At 40.9% G+C, this 17033-nt stretch overlaps 2 protein-coding genes across 2 annotated transcripts; both read left to right on the top strand.

Annotated features, from left to right (window-relative positions):
* Positions 1-457: 457 nt before the first annotated feature.
* Positions 458-1414, top strand: LOC306747518 (olfactory receptor 10J5-like; the record flags this gene model as incomplete). The annotated part of the gene is made up of 1 exon (XM_079230575.1): positions 458-1414. One exon carries the CDS (start codon positions 458-460, stop codon positions 1412-1414), a length of 957 nt encoding a protein of 318 aa, XP_079086701.1.
* A 6817-nt stretch (positions 1415-8231) lies between these two features.
* Positions 8232-15554, top strand: LOC306747517 (olfactory receptor 5F1-like; the record flags this gene model as incomplete). The annotated part of the gene is made up of 4 exons (XM_079230574.1): positions 8232-8362; positions 10401-10534; positions 13370-13545; positions 15549-15554. The coding sequence occupies 4 exons, from the start codon at positions 8232-8234 to the stop codon at positions 15552-15554; spliced, it is 447 nt and encodes a 148-aa protein (XP_079086700.1).
* Positions 15555-17033: the final 1479 nt, after the last annotated feature.

The following is a 17033-nucleotide window of genomic DNA, read 5'->3' as shown; positions in this document are numbered from 1 at the left end:
GTAAGCACAGAGTCCAGCTCCTCTCGTCCCATAGAAGTTCTGCGCTCTGTCCTGCTGACCGGTGGTCAAGTGCAGCTTGATCCAGGATGAGTGATGGATAATTATGTTATTCTGCATTAACAATTCTGATGAAATAAAAACTACTTTTAGCCATTAATTAGATCAATGACATTTGTAGACTCCCTTGTATTCGATATATTTAAATAAAGAAAATCTTCACTATAACGCAACCTCTGAGATGCCAGCCAATAACACGTCTGCCGTCGAGAGGGAGTTCCCTTTAACATTCAACTATAAATTTCCAAACACTGTGCAACACTAATACAGCTGTACATGCTGTTTAACATACACAGAGCATATTCCTGTCTAATAACTAATGTTTTTTTACAGCATTGCCGGTCTTCTAATTACTGTGTGTTTAACTTTGACAGTTTTGTGTTTGGAGCATCACTGCAAAATGAGTAATACATCTAATATTGTTGTATTTTCACTGTCTGGCTTCAGCGCCACTGCTAACTACAGAATCACACTTTTCTCTCTCACTTTATTTTGTTATTGTCTAATTGTCGGTGTTAACATGTCTCTCATTTTAACCATACTATTGGATCACAACTTGCATGAACCCATGTATATTTTTATATGTAATCTCTGCATCAATGTACTTTATGGGACTGCAAGCTTTTATCCTAAATTTTTATTTGATCTTCTGTCTGATATTCAAGTAATATCATATGAAGGATGCCTTTTGCAAATCTTTGTGATATACACTTATGCAACAATTGATTTTTCTGTTTTAGCTCTGATGGCCTATGACAGATATGTGGCTATATGTCGACCCCTGGTGTATCACTCTGTAATGTCTGCGAGAAGGACTGCAGTTTTAATTGGTTTGTCCTGGCTTGTACCCTTGTGCTGTGAAGTTCTGGTTATAACCATGACATCTACATTGAAATTATGTGGCTCCCGCATAGATAAACTCTACTGTGAGAACTGGTCAATTGTTAAACTTGGTTGTAGTACATCACCCGCAAACAGCATTGTTGGATTGATTATTATTGCTTTCTATTGTGTGCATGTCCTCTTCATTGTGTTTACTTATATGCGGTTGATAAGATCAGCTTTAAAATCCAGAGAGGGCAGGAGAAAGTTTATACAGACATGTGTGCCACATTTGTTATGTCTTTTTAATGTCACTGCTGCTTTGCTTTTTGATGTTATGTACTCTAGGTATGGATCAGCATCTGTGCCCCAGAGTTTGAGGAACTTCATGGCCATACAATTTCTCATGATGCCCCCTCTTCTCAACCCTATAATCTACGGCCTGATCCTGACTAAAATCCGATACAGAATGATTCATTTGTGTATGAAGGCAGGTCAGAGATTTAAATTAAAACTGAAGGCTGCCTTTTTTTAATTAGCGTACTGTTGTGTCTGAAACACCATACAGAAGCAGTTTATATCAAACAAGCTTACAGTATGTGAGCACCTGAATCAAGTATAATACTTCATTTCAAACAGGAAGAACACAAATCGTATTTCCCAGGAGCAGAGCTCAAAGGAAAACACTGTTTAAATCAGGCCAGAATATTAAGATCCGTATTAATCTCTGGTCCCTGACCATTTTTCAAACTGTTGCAACATTTTCCTAAGGGTCATGGGGAGATTTTCAAGAGTGCAACTGATGTCAGTTTGATATATGTGTAACAAGCAAACTAAATGGTATAATGTTGAGATATGTCTGGTGCCTGATATTGATGTAATGTTAGTCCATAGAATGTTTTTTCTCGCATATTTCAGATTTCAATATTGTACTTGCTTTTTGTGAAAATAGCCTTTCAATGTTTTTCTTTATTGTATACACAATCAATCTCTTTTGTCCTTGTGATGACGGTAGACCAGATTCCACTAAAATGCCACTGAAATAACTGATTATCACTGAGCTTTAAAAATTTTTATGATATTTTGATAACATTTATTATAGATTATATATTTTCATTATGTTGTTCAGCATTAGCTGAAAGCTTTACAAAGTTTCAGAATAATTATTCGTGTTTATTTTTTGCAAAATACATGAGACAAAATAACTGAAACACATTACAGTATAATGCAATCAAATGTAACTGTCACCTACTGTATAGTAGATATTTCATATTATTACACATGGCATGGTTTGGGGATCTCCTGTTATTGTGTCTACCCATGGCTTACAGGGTAAGAGGGAAAGTGGGGAGAAAAATGTAACTTCAAATACTATGTCTTTTTGTTATAATATATCACAAACTGAAATAAAGATTGTTCACCCCTGGCTGTTACTTGGTGAACTTAAAGTTTAAAAGGTCATAAGGTGGTATTGTGTGTGTGTGTGTGTGTGTGTGTGTGTGTGTGTGTGTGTGTGTGTGTGTGTGTGTGTGTGTGTGTGTGTGTGTGTGTGTGTGTGTGTGTGTGTGTGTGTGTGTGTGTGTGTGTGTGTGTGTGTGTGTGCCTTATGCCTCAGAGGGATCAATGGTCAGACGTTTACAATCACAATGACAAAATACAAGTGATGTCATTTCTAATCTCCAGAGTGACTTGCCTATCTTTTCCATAGCGAATGAAAGGCTGCTGTAATGGGTATCATTACTGTGACCTCCCTGGTGAGCCTCAGTGGAAAACAACAAGCCTCAGGGAGCAGGGATGGCTACAGCCAGCTAATTAAGATCCATTGGTCACTGCTGTATGCTGGCCTCATGGGATGGCCTGCGAAATAAATGCTTTGATGCTTTGAACAATTAAAGAAAGGACAATTTAAAAGATTCAGAATGTAATGTTTGACAGTGACAGTGTTTTATTCTAATTTAACAGTGACTTTACTTGTTAATGTCCAAAAGATGTAAAACAGTTTCACTTCATTCATGAGCCCCAGAGATGGTGATACTGTAACTGTTATCTTTAAAGAGTTCCACAGAGTACATGCAGTAATTACGGTAAAAGTGGTCAACAGGTCATTAACTCACCCTCCTCTGAGAGCAATTAATGAAACAACACCACTCTGGAGAGCCAGTCTAAGAACTAATTTACACAAACAAGGTCTCTCCTGAAAGCGGAACTAAATACATTAAACAAAGTTTAAGTCGTTGAATTTGCATTATTATTGTCCGTCTTCATGAGTCTAGCTGAATGTAAAACCATTTAAAAACTATTTGCAAAATAATTGTATGTATAATGCAACCATTAACTACAGCCATAACATATCCACAGTGTTGATTTAACAACGCTCTTACACAATATCAAATTAACCTCACAGGCTTCTTAATTTAAGATATATTGGATTGCATCATGCTGTAACAGTAATCATGTGTTAGCTTAATAAGATGTGTTTTTTCAACCAGCCATAAATGACTTGGCTAAATAGGCCTTGACAAATCTTCTTTCCATGGCATCATATGATTGCACGTAGCTCATCCCTAGATGTTAAACCATGCAATACCATAAAAAAATATGAACTTTGTCCGCAGTCTGTGATGCTCTGACACGTTCTTCACCATACGTGAAAGACTGATAGCACAGGAGGCCGTTTTGTGACTGCATCTTCAGTGTACCTATACGCTGGTGTGAACGGTTATGTGTAACATAACTGACACACACACACCCTTTACCAGTTAAGTGTCATTCCAGCGAGGCCAGACCATGAAAAGGAGTGCAACACGTCCAACAGATGGAACCTTGGTTTACACCAACAGGGTGTCATCCACGTTGCTGACATACATATGTCCTCGACACTGGACTAAACAAAGCCGCCAACATTGCCATGCTGCTTGTAAGTTGTGCAGGGACCACTGTGAAAGGGTCTGTCCTTTAAGCGTCAACAATTAACCTGTGGACTGTGAGAGGAAGCTGGAGAACCCGGAGAGCACAGCAGGCAAATGCCACAAAGGGATCCTTTACAAGGCCTCTAAAACCAAAAGCAGTTCACTTGGGGATGGTCCAGGGCTGGGCTGCCATCATCTGAATCATTTCTGCATAAGACTGCCTAATCTGCTTCACTACCTCGGGGTGAAGCCTCTACTCATTTTGGTAGGGTACCCCCTCTTGACAGCACCCCTGTTCTCTAGTCCTGGAATGTGGAGACCAACGTCTTCAACAGGGCAGCAGACCAAACACCACCTGTGGATATAGGCCCCCGTGATGCGATTGACCATCATCACATGCTTCCCCGTATCAGGGATCTGATGTGCTGGAGGCCGAGAACACGGCCTAAAACTCAAGGAGGTTATTATGTGGGTCCTTCAAAGGATACTACACACCACCAAACGGTCTTGCAAGACAGCTCCCCCACCCCCATTGTACATTTGACATCTATTAATACATTTAATTTATACAGCGCTTTTCAAAATTCTCAAAGACACTTTACAAACAGTAAAATCATCATAAAGGAGCTATACACTAAAAACATAGAACACACCAGTGCAGGCCGTGCATTTCCGAACTGCGCCTTCAAATCCCTCTATCAGCTGATAAACAGCTGTTGTGGCGCGGCCCCAGCCCTGGCTGACCAGCAGCAACAACAGCGCTGTGTATGATTAAGTACGACTGCAGATGTAAAAAAAAAAGAAACACAGCCAACACTTCACTTACCACATGCCCGTAATCCTCTGTGCGAAAGGCGTCATCAGTAAAATCCACCAGCATGTCATCCGTAAATCCACTAGCAAGGTAGCTTTTTTGTTCTAGCAGCTAAAAGTTTCTAGTAGCTTTGTGCCCCACTGACCAATCACAGCGCATGTTAATGGTCACGCTGGGCCACTGACTAATCATATACATCCACGCCATTTCGCAGGCCCTGCATGTCAAAGAATCCGCCCAGCTTGTCAAACTAAAGATCTGATTTGTTGAAGTAGTTGATAATCAACCACAACATCCTCTCTCAGTGTACTTTAATCTGCAAAGGCCTGCTTAAACTGCTATGCTGACATAAAGACACCGGACAGAAAAAATGTGATTGGATGAACGCTTCTCCTTAAAACAAGCTGCACTGCTGCAGGCTGAAGACTGCAGGCAGTGCAACAGAGGAAGACAAGGAGCTGTGCAATGAGAAAATAAGCTGATAGGGAAACATAATTATAACACATGTAGTGTATTTGTGAAAAACAATTCAATTATAAAATAGCTATAACTTTGTGATTCTGTCTAGGCCAGCAGTGAAGGCTTAGAAGGTCCTGACGGCCCACCACTGGAACACACATTAGTCACATATTATTAGTGCACTTCTGTCTATCCTCGGAGAGGGATCCTCCTCTGTTGATCTCCCTGAGGTTTCTTCCTTTTTTCTCCCAGTTAAAGGGGTGTTTTGGGTTGAGATTGTCCTGTTGTGATGTGAGCTCCCAGGAGAGAGGATGTCATATGTGTACAGATTGTAAAGCCCTCTGAGGCAAATTTGTGATTTGTGTTTTGGACTAAAAATAATAATAATATATTTAATTTAATTGAATGGTAACCAAGTATGACAAGACTATGTTTGTGCCCAGTCTTCCAGACTCGGATGACACTCGAAGGACATACAGGTTCCTTATACGTAGTCAGGTCAGAGACGTGGTGCCAGTACAAATGAACAGTCTTTATTTTAAATCACCGTGGGTTCATTTATACCAGTTTAAATACACTGTTCTAATAAAATACACTTTACTAACACAATATCCTATATTAATACAATACACTAATAACAGACAATATACCAATATAATATATGAATACAATATACCAATAAAAGAGCCGTTACTATAAAAAAGGGGTGTAGGGCTGGGACTGACCAAGGCATGTGGAACTGCACCTGTGAGGGTCCCGAAATAAAAAGAAAGCACCCCGATCACACGTGTCCGCTCACATCACTCACATACACAGCCACACGTGAGGGTCCTGGACCAGGGGTACCCTAAACCACACAACACACGTAGGGGGACCCAACACCCGGAAGCACCACTCCCACCACCTCAGTCCAACCGCACCTACAAACACACAGAAAAACAATTAATCCCAGGCTCCAGTTCTCCCAACAAAGGAAACTCAACCATAAAGACAATTAAGAAACAAAAGACAAATAAGAAACAAAAGGCAACGGGAAACAAAAGGAAAACAAAGAAACAAAAGGCAAATAAGGACCAAACGACAACCGAGAACAGGGACAATCTATTATAAACCCGCGATAAAAGGGCTCGGTAAAAGAATTAGTTCCTTCCACACCAGTCCGATGGCGTTTCCCACACAAGGCGGGGCGCCGTACTGGTTCAGCTCCGCGGCCGACGCAGCAGGCGACACAGCCGAATCAGTCACCGGTAGGAAACCAGGTTGGTACACAAACACAAGACTAGGTGCAAGCTGGCCGTCGCCGTAGGCAAACAGCAGGTGCTTCTTGGTTGCGCCGGCTAGCGGTGCACCCTTTGCGGCAGCGTTCCGCCCGAACTCAGCCAACCGTGTCCTATGATCCGGGAAGACATCAATCAAATAATAATAATAGTAATAAATCCTGAAACTACCTGACTGGGCACAAGGAAGCCACCTACAGCCCAGGCAAGGGTTCCGATCAGCGCCGGAAGGAGGCAAGACGCCATATGAGGAGGTCATAGCCATCTATATGAAATCAGGCAGATTATGAATACGTCGCCACGAGACACTATAAGATCAAGAGTCGCTCTGAACTCACGGCGATCTATAGGGGCATCTCCTGTGCAGGAGGGGGGAGCCCACGAGCGTCCATGGCGGAAGTCTAGAACCAGAACACCCGCTTGACGTCAGGAGGGAACCAATGCAATCTCCGTCACCTTTATAGGAGGCCCGCCCACCGCTATTGGCTTATAGTTTACGGGATGCGCCGAGACCCAGCGACCAAAACTCCCTCCCGCTACACAAGCACCACGTGTGACTCTTGGCATCCAAGTGGAGGTTGGCAAACTATCTCTGCAGTCGTCACAGTGCACTGTCGCAGTTGCCTGCTGCAGAGCCTTCCATCTGTGTTCCAGTTCATGCCTAACCCCAATTTGGTTAGGTACAAGATCAATGGGTCTGTGTGGAAAACTCTCTGGACTTGGCCAGTAGGATGAGGTCATTGACATAAAAGAAGACCCACAAGCCATGGTCACTCAGTTGCTTCAGTGTTGTGTCCATTCATCTGCTGAGGTGCCAGGGAATAGCCAAATGGCAGCCTGTTGTGTAGACTCATAGGCTATCACCTGAAAGGTGAAACACAAGAATTCCCTCGGTTTCAACGCCACCTTGACCTGAAAGAATGCATCCTTTAAGTTGACAGTGGTGAACCAATTGTATAGCCAAGTTCCAATAACCGGTTGATGGTAAGCATACTGAACATCTTGCGGGCAATACATTGGTTTAGGAGGTGCAGATACCAAATTTGTCTTAACTCTACCATCTTCTTCGGAAACAGGAAGCACGCAAAGTAAAACCCTTTCTGTCTGTATGGAATCTAGACATGCTTTGGTCTCTGTTGAAAGATAATTTATCTCCTCCTTGGAAGTTATATTCACCTCCTTGATCCTCACGAAAGAAGGAAGGACACTTTGTTACTCGAGAGACTGACCAAGTCTCAGAGTCCTGTCCATCCATTCCATTAACATGCAGTTGAGTCGCCACTGCGGACGAGCGACCATCTTTGGTGTAGCAGCTAAAAAGCTCAGACCTCTCTGTCTCAGACCTCTCTGCCGCCAGACACTCTATGAACCGAAGGTTGGTTCATGGGGCAGACAGAGAAAGGGCTGAGCCAGCGGGAGGTGGCGGCTGAGCTGGGATTTCTCCTCATCCAGATGTTTAAAGTACTGAGGGGCCGATGAAATCGATCCAAATGATCCAATGGGGGATGGGGGCTACCAGGAAATTCTCCCTGTGCAGTGATTCCCTGCCACACATGACGAGAACCTACAGTGACCAGAGACAACAAAAGGCCCACGGCCTCTTCTTTTCCTAATCCATCTGTGTAGATGTTAAGATATTTCACAGGATAAGAGAAAACTACAAAGAAATCAGGGGGGCACCATAGTCAGTAAGATTCATCCTCTGGGGACCATGACTGTCTGTACAACATTGTTATGGCTAAATATAGATTACTTACAGCTATTGTATTTTTTTCAAGATGTTTCACGAAGCTGCCTGTTTATGTTAGTAAATCAGTGATAAGAGGTTATACAAGAATAGACACAAATACTGACTTCTTCCTCTTGAAACAGGGGGACCCTTTAATTTAGAAAATGGATAACAGAACCGTCTCTTTTTATTTTAACCTAACCATGTTCATGAACATTGGGCACTATTGTTATCCAGCCTTTATTTTTTTCCTCCTGCTTTATAGCTTTATTGTGTGTACAAATCTTGCCATGACGTTGAGAATATTGCAGGAGAGAACACTTCATGAGCCCATTTTGACTTTTTTTCTCTCCATTAAACACAGTTGCACATGCAGGCCCGCTTCACCACGCTCAATGTCAATGTGTCTTTGAGCAAGACACTTAACCCTAAATTGCTCCCATAGTTGCGCCTACGGTGTATGAATGGTTGATAATCCTGACAAAACCGCTAGAAAAATGTTGGTTTTACAGGGGACAAGTTTTTTGCGACTCGTCCCAATATATACCCCTTGACATACATTAGGGGTAAGTAGTAAATTACTTGAAATCAAATTGATTATGTCACCATCATAATTCTTTGGAGTACAACAACTGTGATGACATGTGCAGTTAAACAACACAAGACTCCTCCCATAACCTACACCTATGGTATGTCTCCAGCTTTAACCAAGAGCAAAATTTAGAACACACTGGTCACAGTTTTGACCACTAGTTCAGTAGGTATAGTGAAACTGCTGTATGCGGGACCAATGTTTTGTGACATTAATGCGACAATGCCTATACTAAAGCATTTTATCACATAACTGCTTGTATTTTCCTTCCCACAGATGTCAAGATGCTGCAAAGTCAAATCAGATCACTGATTACTTAGGACCTGAATGAGAGTTTGTCCAACAACAAAGTAAAAACAATATATACTGATATCCTGTACGTTGCTGATTTATTGCAAGTGGAATGGAAAACACTACTGTTTCCTTTTACCTCACCACGTTTGTGAGCATTGGATACAACCGCTATCCTGTCTTTGTTTTTTGCCTCCTGGGCCCTGTTTCTCGTACCTGGCTAAACAAAGTCAAGCAAATGTTCTAATCTCCATCTTAAATTAGCGAGATGATTGACATCAGGTTATCTGGGTTTCTTCACGGCTGATCCGCTCTGAAACGTCTCGTTAATTCTAGCCAGACGTCAGTCATCTGGATAAATGCGCGCGCCCGCTCCTCTTCAGAAGGGATAATAATGGAGCACTGACACCATGATGTTCTAACAGTACAATGGCAAATAAACTCAGAGGAACCTCTTTTTATTTCTCTAATGAGAAGCAGGAGATGATCATGAAGGCATATGAGGAAGTCAATACCGTAGTCATTCACAGCAAACGCGTTGTGAATATTCCAACGTTTTTGCAACGTTGTTGCCGTGAACGCAACTTTAACATCGCCCCCGCTGCGAGACACAAGCGTCGCAAATATATCAGACATGTTAAATGCGTCAGTGCTGGGAAAATCTATCGGCAAATTTGAAGTGCTTCATCACCCAGATCAATCAGATTATATTTACGAATAAATATATACTTATGAGGATATATGTACTGTATGCACGTATGAATCATGTATTATATATGTGTATATGAGTTTGAATACGTGTATGAGCGGATCAGTTTGTATGTATTATTCATAATCAGAAATTCAATCAATTGAAGCAGTGAAAATAAATTATGTGTGATTCTCTGTATTCTCATCACGATCACCTTAATCATGTTCTACAATAATGATATGTATGGTGTACTAATAACACTGTCATATAATTATGAGTGCTTTCAACACATCCATAAGTTTCTTAGGAGCTAAATAAACTTAAGAACAGCGCGGCATGCAGCGGCTGATAGTCTGTGTCTGAGAGACGGGCGATCAGCTGCGCCTGTGGTCCGCGGCTCGAGAAGCTCTCGTAAATCAATTATTTCTTGCCGGCAAAATCTATATCGCCGCGTACATGAAGTCACGATAATGTAAAGGATGGATCCTGGCGATCTGAAAGAACTCTCTCCCTATAAAACTAATATAACTAATATCACTCCTTCATCAATGAGGAAGGGAGCTGCCTTTTTTGTCCGGTGGAAGTGGCCAGCTTATCCAGTGAATTTCAGTAAGCCTGCCCGGGAGCAGGTTTACATTTTTGGATGTGTTGCTATGGTGATTTATCTAAGCTTGCTTCGAGAAACCGAGAAAGCCTGACCTACGTCATCTTATCCTGACAATTAGCCCGCTAACTCAGTAAACCAGGTACGAGAAATAGGGCCCTGATCTACAGCTTTATTTCGTCTGCTAATCTTGTCATTATACTGGTGATATTCCGAGAGAGAACATTACACAAGCGCATGTATATGTTTATTGCATGTTTATCTGTCAACTCTCTATATGGATCTACTGGTTTCTTTCCCAGATTCCTCATGGACATGCTTGTTTCACTCAGATCTTTGTGTAGCCCTATCTACAAATATCATTTAGACATTAGGATGTAAATAGTTTTCTAAAACATTAAGTTAAAAGTAGATGAGTTATCTTTACAGTGCAAAAGTTAGAGTTTATGCAAATGAGCATAGTTTGCTTAAGGTGTACATGATTCAGCATGTGCTTTCTAACAGCCTAACTTGTTTTACAAAGTAATCTGTCAATCTTTGTTTTGTTTGTGTGTTAATTGGGTTGTCCTGAGACCAACAGCCAATCCAATCTGTCTCAGGTATAGGGGTGGGACTTAAGCGGATTTAGAGGTATCATGTGATACTGGACGGCAGAAGCAAATGACCACCTTTGAGTGAACCTGGAATTGTTGTATGAGAACCATCTGTTCATAACTTAATGGCTGACGACCAGTTAGCCCATTGTTTGCACTTATGTGATCTACACAAGGTAAATGCAAGTGTTTATTGTTTTCTGTACTGTGACTAACTGTATATTGTAAAACAATGTTGTGTTGCTAATCGCGATTAGCATTAGCGATTAGCATAATATGGTTAACTTTGCTTTCATACTGTTAGCTCTGTATTTAAAACCAGTTAAGAAAAGCTATTGCTGAAGTGCCATGAATCAGCATATGGATTGGGTGTTTAGCTGATTTATGTGATTCAGGAGACGGACGTTTGTGACTGAGACTCTCGTGGACCACTATCAGAGCTGTTTCCCGCGTGTGCTGCTGTAGACTGTCGCTGCTGTTTCTTCTGCGCTTTGATGCCAACCATCACCCCGTTTTCCTCACCTCCCCCCTCCTAATACTCCTTGCATTCGTGAGTAATAACAAACCGTGCCCCTTTTGTTTAATGCTTGTGTGGACAAGTGAAGCGGCCATCACCGTTTTAGGCCTCTACGCTCCCAAGCTACGACTCAGGCCTGCAACAGGGGTTTTTGTTATTTTGTGTGTGTGAGAGAGAGAGAGTGAGAGTGTGGGTTTAACAGGTTTAAAGGTGTTAGTAATTAAGTTGGGTTTTTCTTGATATTTTATCGTATCTTTGTTGATATTGTCATTTATAGGAGATCTATCTCAGGCATGAAAATCCCTCACCTTTCGGTGAAATTTGCCGTTTTGAAACCAAAATAGGTGACCTACGTGGATCATGTAGATCCGAAGAGTTTTTGTTTTTGGGAGGGGGGGCAACTGTCCGCCGTTTCTGAGATTGGAGTGGGACACGGAAAAAAAACTGAGGTTGTGATCATCTTCGCAATAGAAGATCTTTGACTGTCGAGTCTTGGCCAATCAGCGTTAAGATGTCTACAGCGGCTTCATTTCCCTCCCACCAGTTTTTTAATGGCAAGCTAGTCAGCTAGCTAACGTTGTTGGAGAGACAGCGAGTGAGATTACTGGCAGCGGAGAGTCCGTGGCAGCGTGTGGCGTCAGACAGGAGAGCGGCGACTCAGCGGCGGGTCAGTAGGGTGGCCGGGCTACTGTTTATATTTAAGGGTCTAAGATCTACGTGTAGGAAAAAGTGTATCCTTTAGTTAATTATAATCCATAGAGTTATGCGGTTATAATCACTGTCACACAGAGAGAGGTGTGCATGAAATTCACCGTTTTGAAACCAAAATAGGTGACCTACGTGAATCGTGTAGATTCGATTTTTTTGTCGGGGGGTATTTATATTCAGTAAACTGCGAACAGGTGTGCGTGCCAGAAGGGAGCGCGAGTGCATGGAAATATTAACGCGAAGGACCTTGCATCACCAGTGCAGACCACCATCAGAAGCATCTGGCAGTGCTCAGCCTGAAGTTAAGTTTCTCCAGCTCTCCCCAGGTTGGCAAACAAAGCATCTCAAAATGCATCAGATTGATGCTTTAAAATATGGAATATTTACATTTTTCTTACAGGGGAGCATGCCCCTGGACCCCGAACTATGATCATTATGGGTTTTAATTTAAAACCCATAATGATCATAGTTTGTCAGCTTCTCGACGAGTCACTGCCCACAGTTCAGTTTTCATAATTAGAGAGTAACGGTTGTAGGAACCATATTAATTTATAAAAACAGGTAATAGCGCCATCATATTTAAAACTATCCAGGACCCCGCCCATAGTACTACAACACCGAGTCGATTCAACTAATATTATATAGCTACATGGGACGGGTGTTACATATGTAATATACACATATGCGTCCAATGAATTCACCATTCTTGGCATTATGGCATATGATAGAAAAAAAAAAAATGTTTCGCCTCATCCCAAAAGACAGAAGGCCAAATATACTCATAATTCTTCAAAAATTCTACATACTGTACTAAGGATTAAGTTGACAAAGCGGCACACTATTTGGTGAAAACATGTTGTTGTAAAATAATGTCAGCCACATTCCTGATTGGACGTTTGAAGTCTCATGTTGACAACGTCATTGAGGGTTACTTCCATTAGAGAGTATAAACAACTGGTTACACATCATGTTCGGGGATGGGTGGGCACAGAGAAGGATGCACCTTCTTTCCTCCCACGGTTTAGGTCCAACAATTGCAATTTCTCTCTGTCCAGCATTAAAACGAGAAATGTATAAAATGTTATGATGGATAATGTTTCAGTAATAACTATGTTTACTCTGTCAGGCTTAAGTGGGACAACAAACTACAGAGTTATTCTCTTTGCTCTGACATTACTGTGTTACTGTGTGATTTGGCTGGTAAACTTGACCATTATTGTGACAGTCATTGTGGACAAAAAGCTCCATGAGCCCATGTATATCTTCCTCTGTAACCTGTGCATCAATGGACTTTATGGGACAGCAGGCTTTTACCCCAAATTCCTCATGGATCTTCTGTCTACCACTCACGTCATCTCTTATGCTGGATGTTTTCTGCAGGGTTTTGTGTTGCACTCTTCAGCTTGTGCTGATTTCTCTCTTCTCGTGCTCATGGCCTACGACAGATATGTGGCTATATGTCGCCCTCTGGTGTACCACTCTGTGATGACAAAACAGAGAGTTGGGGTTTTTGTGTTCTTTGCTTGGCTTATACCCTTTTTATTGATGCTCATGAGCACACTAACAACAGCAACATCAAGGTTATGCGGCTCACACATACCAAAGATCTACTGTGTTAATTGGTTAATTTCTAGACTTGCTTGTTCGACCTCTGTGGCAACAATTGTTATACCGGCTTTTAATTATACTTTTTATTTTGTCCATTGTATGTTTGTTTGTTGGTCTTACATTCACATGATCAGAACATGCCTAAAAGCTAAAGAGAACATGAGTAAATTTATGCAGACATGTGTACCACATTTATTCTCTTTAATGGTAGTACTTGTTTCCTTGCTATTTGATTTGTTGTACATGCGATTTGGTTCAAAAGAGTTACTACAAGGTGCTCAGAATTTCATGGCGATGGAATTTCTCCTTGTTCCTCCAATTGTCAACCCCCTGATATATGGTTTCAAATTGACACAAATAAGAAACAGGATTCAAAATGTTCTGTGCAGTAAAAAAAATATTTTTGGGAATCATCTCATGAGTTAGTCTGCAGAAAGACATTTATGTTTGCATATGTATGTCGATCGGGAGAAATACCCAATATGTCTAACAATATTGTTAATCATGAGTCAATGTGATATATACAGTACAAAAGTGCCAACATGGCACAGAAAGCAGTTTAAAGAAAGGGTCAACTGAATCAACCGTTATTTATCTTTACAATTATGGTTGAAATGTTTCTTCAATCATATGTGGCTTCAATAAATCTGCATCTTATCATAAAATGCATGACTTGTTTAACATAGATGTGTTATTTTGGATGCGTAGACTAGATTAGAACATTTTACTAATCCCCTTAGGTGAACCTCATTTGTCACCAAAAGCTCATTAAGACAACAACAGACGCGGTCCACAGTGCACAACAGACAACAAACAAACAGTAATAGAGTATTGAAAGTGATTGCGGAAGTGAAAAAGGAAAAAGGAGCACACACAGCGTTTGTACAAAAGAGCGGCTGTATATTTGGGGTGCATTTGTCAAGTAATAGTTGTTGTACACAACATTCAAAAGCACTCTGAAGTAACTGTATCTGAATATCTAAAGCAGTGATTTATTTATCTTTTAAAATAGTTTTGTTTCTCTGATAGCAGATTCGTGTTTGAACATGTTGTTCTTCCATAAAGAGCACTGGTCACCTTTGCCTAACTTTTTATTAAAATGATCAGAAATGTGGCTCAGACCTAATAAAACAAACTTTAGATGTGAGGCAATATTTAAGGATGTTCTATGTCAAGTTTTTGAGGGGAAGAGAACTGGTTTGTTGATGACATCATGAGCTCTTGGTATGGCCACATAATGGGAACCAATTTATATATTTCATATTTCAGTTTGATCCCTTTCTGGCGGAACAAATTGTAATTTATAGTCAGAGGTGTAGAGGCAGTGCTTTGCACTCATTTACAAAGAATATGTGAAGTATAACAGCCTCTCACTGTCAGTTCAGAATCATTAGTTCTAACTCCAGATCTATCTCAAGTCACTCAGTTAACACACACATAAAATCTAATCGTTTCAAACATAAAATCTAATCGTTTAATACATCTGGAATGTTCTACATCAGTATCTTAGTCTGTGTCTTATCTTGCATACATGTGCTAGACAAGTTATTTGTAATGTTTATACATTCATGTTGAGAGGATGTGAATTTTGACTAAAGATCAAATTTGCTGTCATTTTGTAAAGTTGTCCAACCATAATGCAAGCTGGTCAAAAGAAATAAAATAATTTACAGTTTAAATGTTCCTCATTCTTCAGTCAGCCAGAATAAAAGCTCTTCATCAAATGTAAGCTTTTAGCATTTTCTTGTTTTAGTTGAGTTTACAGCTGCAATGACGATAACTGCACATTTTCTGTAATGTCATTTGGGGAGTTTTTCCTTCTAGATTCCCTAAATCCGCATGTTCAGCAGTTTATAATCTGTTCTTGCTGGAAACAGATATAGAAAAATTCCCTCTGGTGCTCAAACATAGTACCACTTAGTCCGCAGGGACACCAAAACAATTTTTTTTTTATATATATATATATATATATAAGGGTACACATTACAGCCCCCCCTCCCCTCGCCTCCCTTTCCTAAAACAAATATGCAAGGCAATTTCAAACACAAACAGAAAAGAAAATTATAAAAGCAATCAAAACCCAACATCAACAACTAGCTGTTAAATGCTTGCAGTGGCAGATAATATTGTAGAAACATATGCTTATTCTTACTATCCCACCTTCTCTGACCTTCAACTCTCTCATATACATCCACTTACACACACACACACACACACACACACACACACACACACACACACACACACACACACACACACACACACACACACGCATATCCACTTGCATTAATTGAGCAATATAAAGACTATAAATAAGGAAACAAAAAACATATCCATAACAATAAATAATACAAAAACAGAGTTTTTTATTTATAATTATATATAACATAGTAGTGTTGCATTCTGCTAATATGTGCTACCAATAAGGCTAGTTAAAACAGGGCACTGGTGCATTGTTGGGGCGAATCAATCAATGGTGACGATATCTAGTTGAGTAGACCTGACGTGCTCTAAGAAGGGTTCCCAGACCTTACAGAAGTTAGTAGAGGTGCCTCGTAAAGAGTACTTAATTTTTTCTAGTGTCATCTCTAAGCCATTGAGAGTGGGAGGGGGGTGGGAGTTCTTCCAATGTAGCAAGATAACACGCCTCGCTAAAAGTGACAGACAGGCCACAAGTTCACAGAAGTAAGATGGTAGTGAGTTCCCAGAAGGTAGGACACCAAACAGGGCAACTAATGGTGAGGGACAGATATTGATAGAAGTGACGACCGAGAGAGTGTCAAAGACACCCTTCCAGAACGGCACAAGTACAGGACAATCCCAGAACATGTGGCCAAAATTGGCCGGTCCTAAATGGCACCGGTCATAGCGTGAGTCTGCACCTGGGAATATACGAGCCAGTTTACTCTTGGACCAATGAACCCTGTGCACTACTTTACATTGTAAGATTCCATGCCGGGCACAGACAGAGGATGAGTGGGCCCATTTCAAAGCGTTCTCCCACACCGCAGGGTCTATCTCTATATTAAGATCAGCCGACCATGCAGTACGCAAGGCATCAGAGGTTGAGGATTGGTGCTCAAGAAGAGTGTAGTAAATCCTTGATATGGTACCTTTCCGGTAAGGGTTCATTTTGAGGATGTTGTCTGTAAGCGTGGAAGACGGTATGGTGGGAAAATTGGGAGAGCGTTTACGTACAAAATCTCTTATCTGCAAATACCTGAAAAAGTGGGTTGAAGGCAAGTTATAAGCCTGTGCTAACTGACCAAAGGAAGCACATTTACCATCAATGTAAAGATGGTTAAAGGATCAAATTCCTTTGTCTCTCCAAATTAAGAAAGCATTATCCATAATGGATGGAG

This window comes from Taurulus bubalis (genome assembly GCF_910589615.1).
Source record: "Taurulus bubalis genome assembly, chromosome: 15".
NCBI classification, from domain to species: domain Eukaryota; kingdom Metazoa; phylum Chordata; class Actinopteri; order Perciformes; family Cottidae; genus Taurulus; species Taurulus bubalis.
This window is presented reverse-complemented; position numbering and strand designations above follow the sequence as displayed.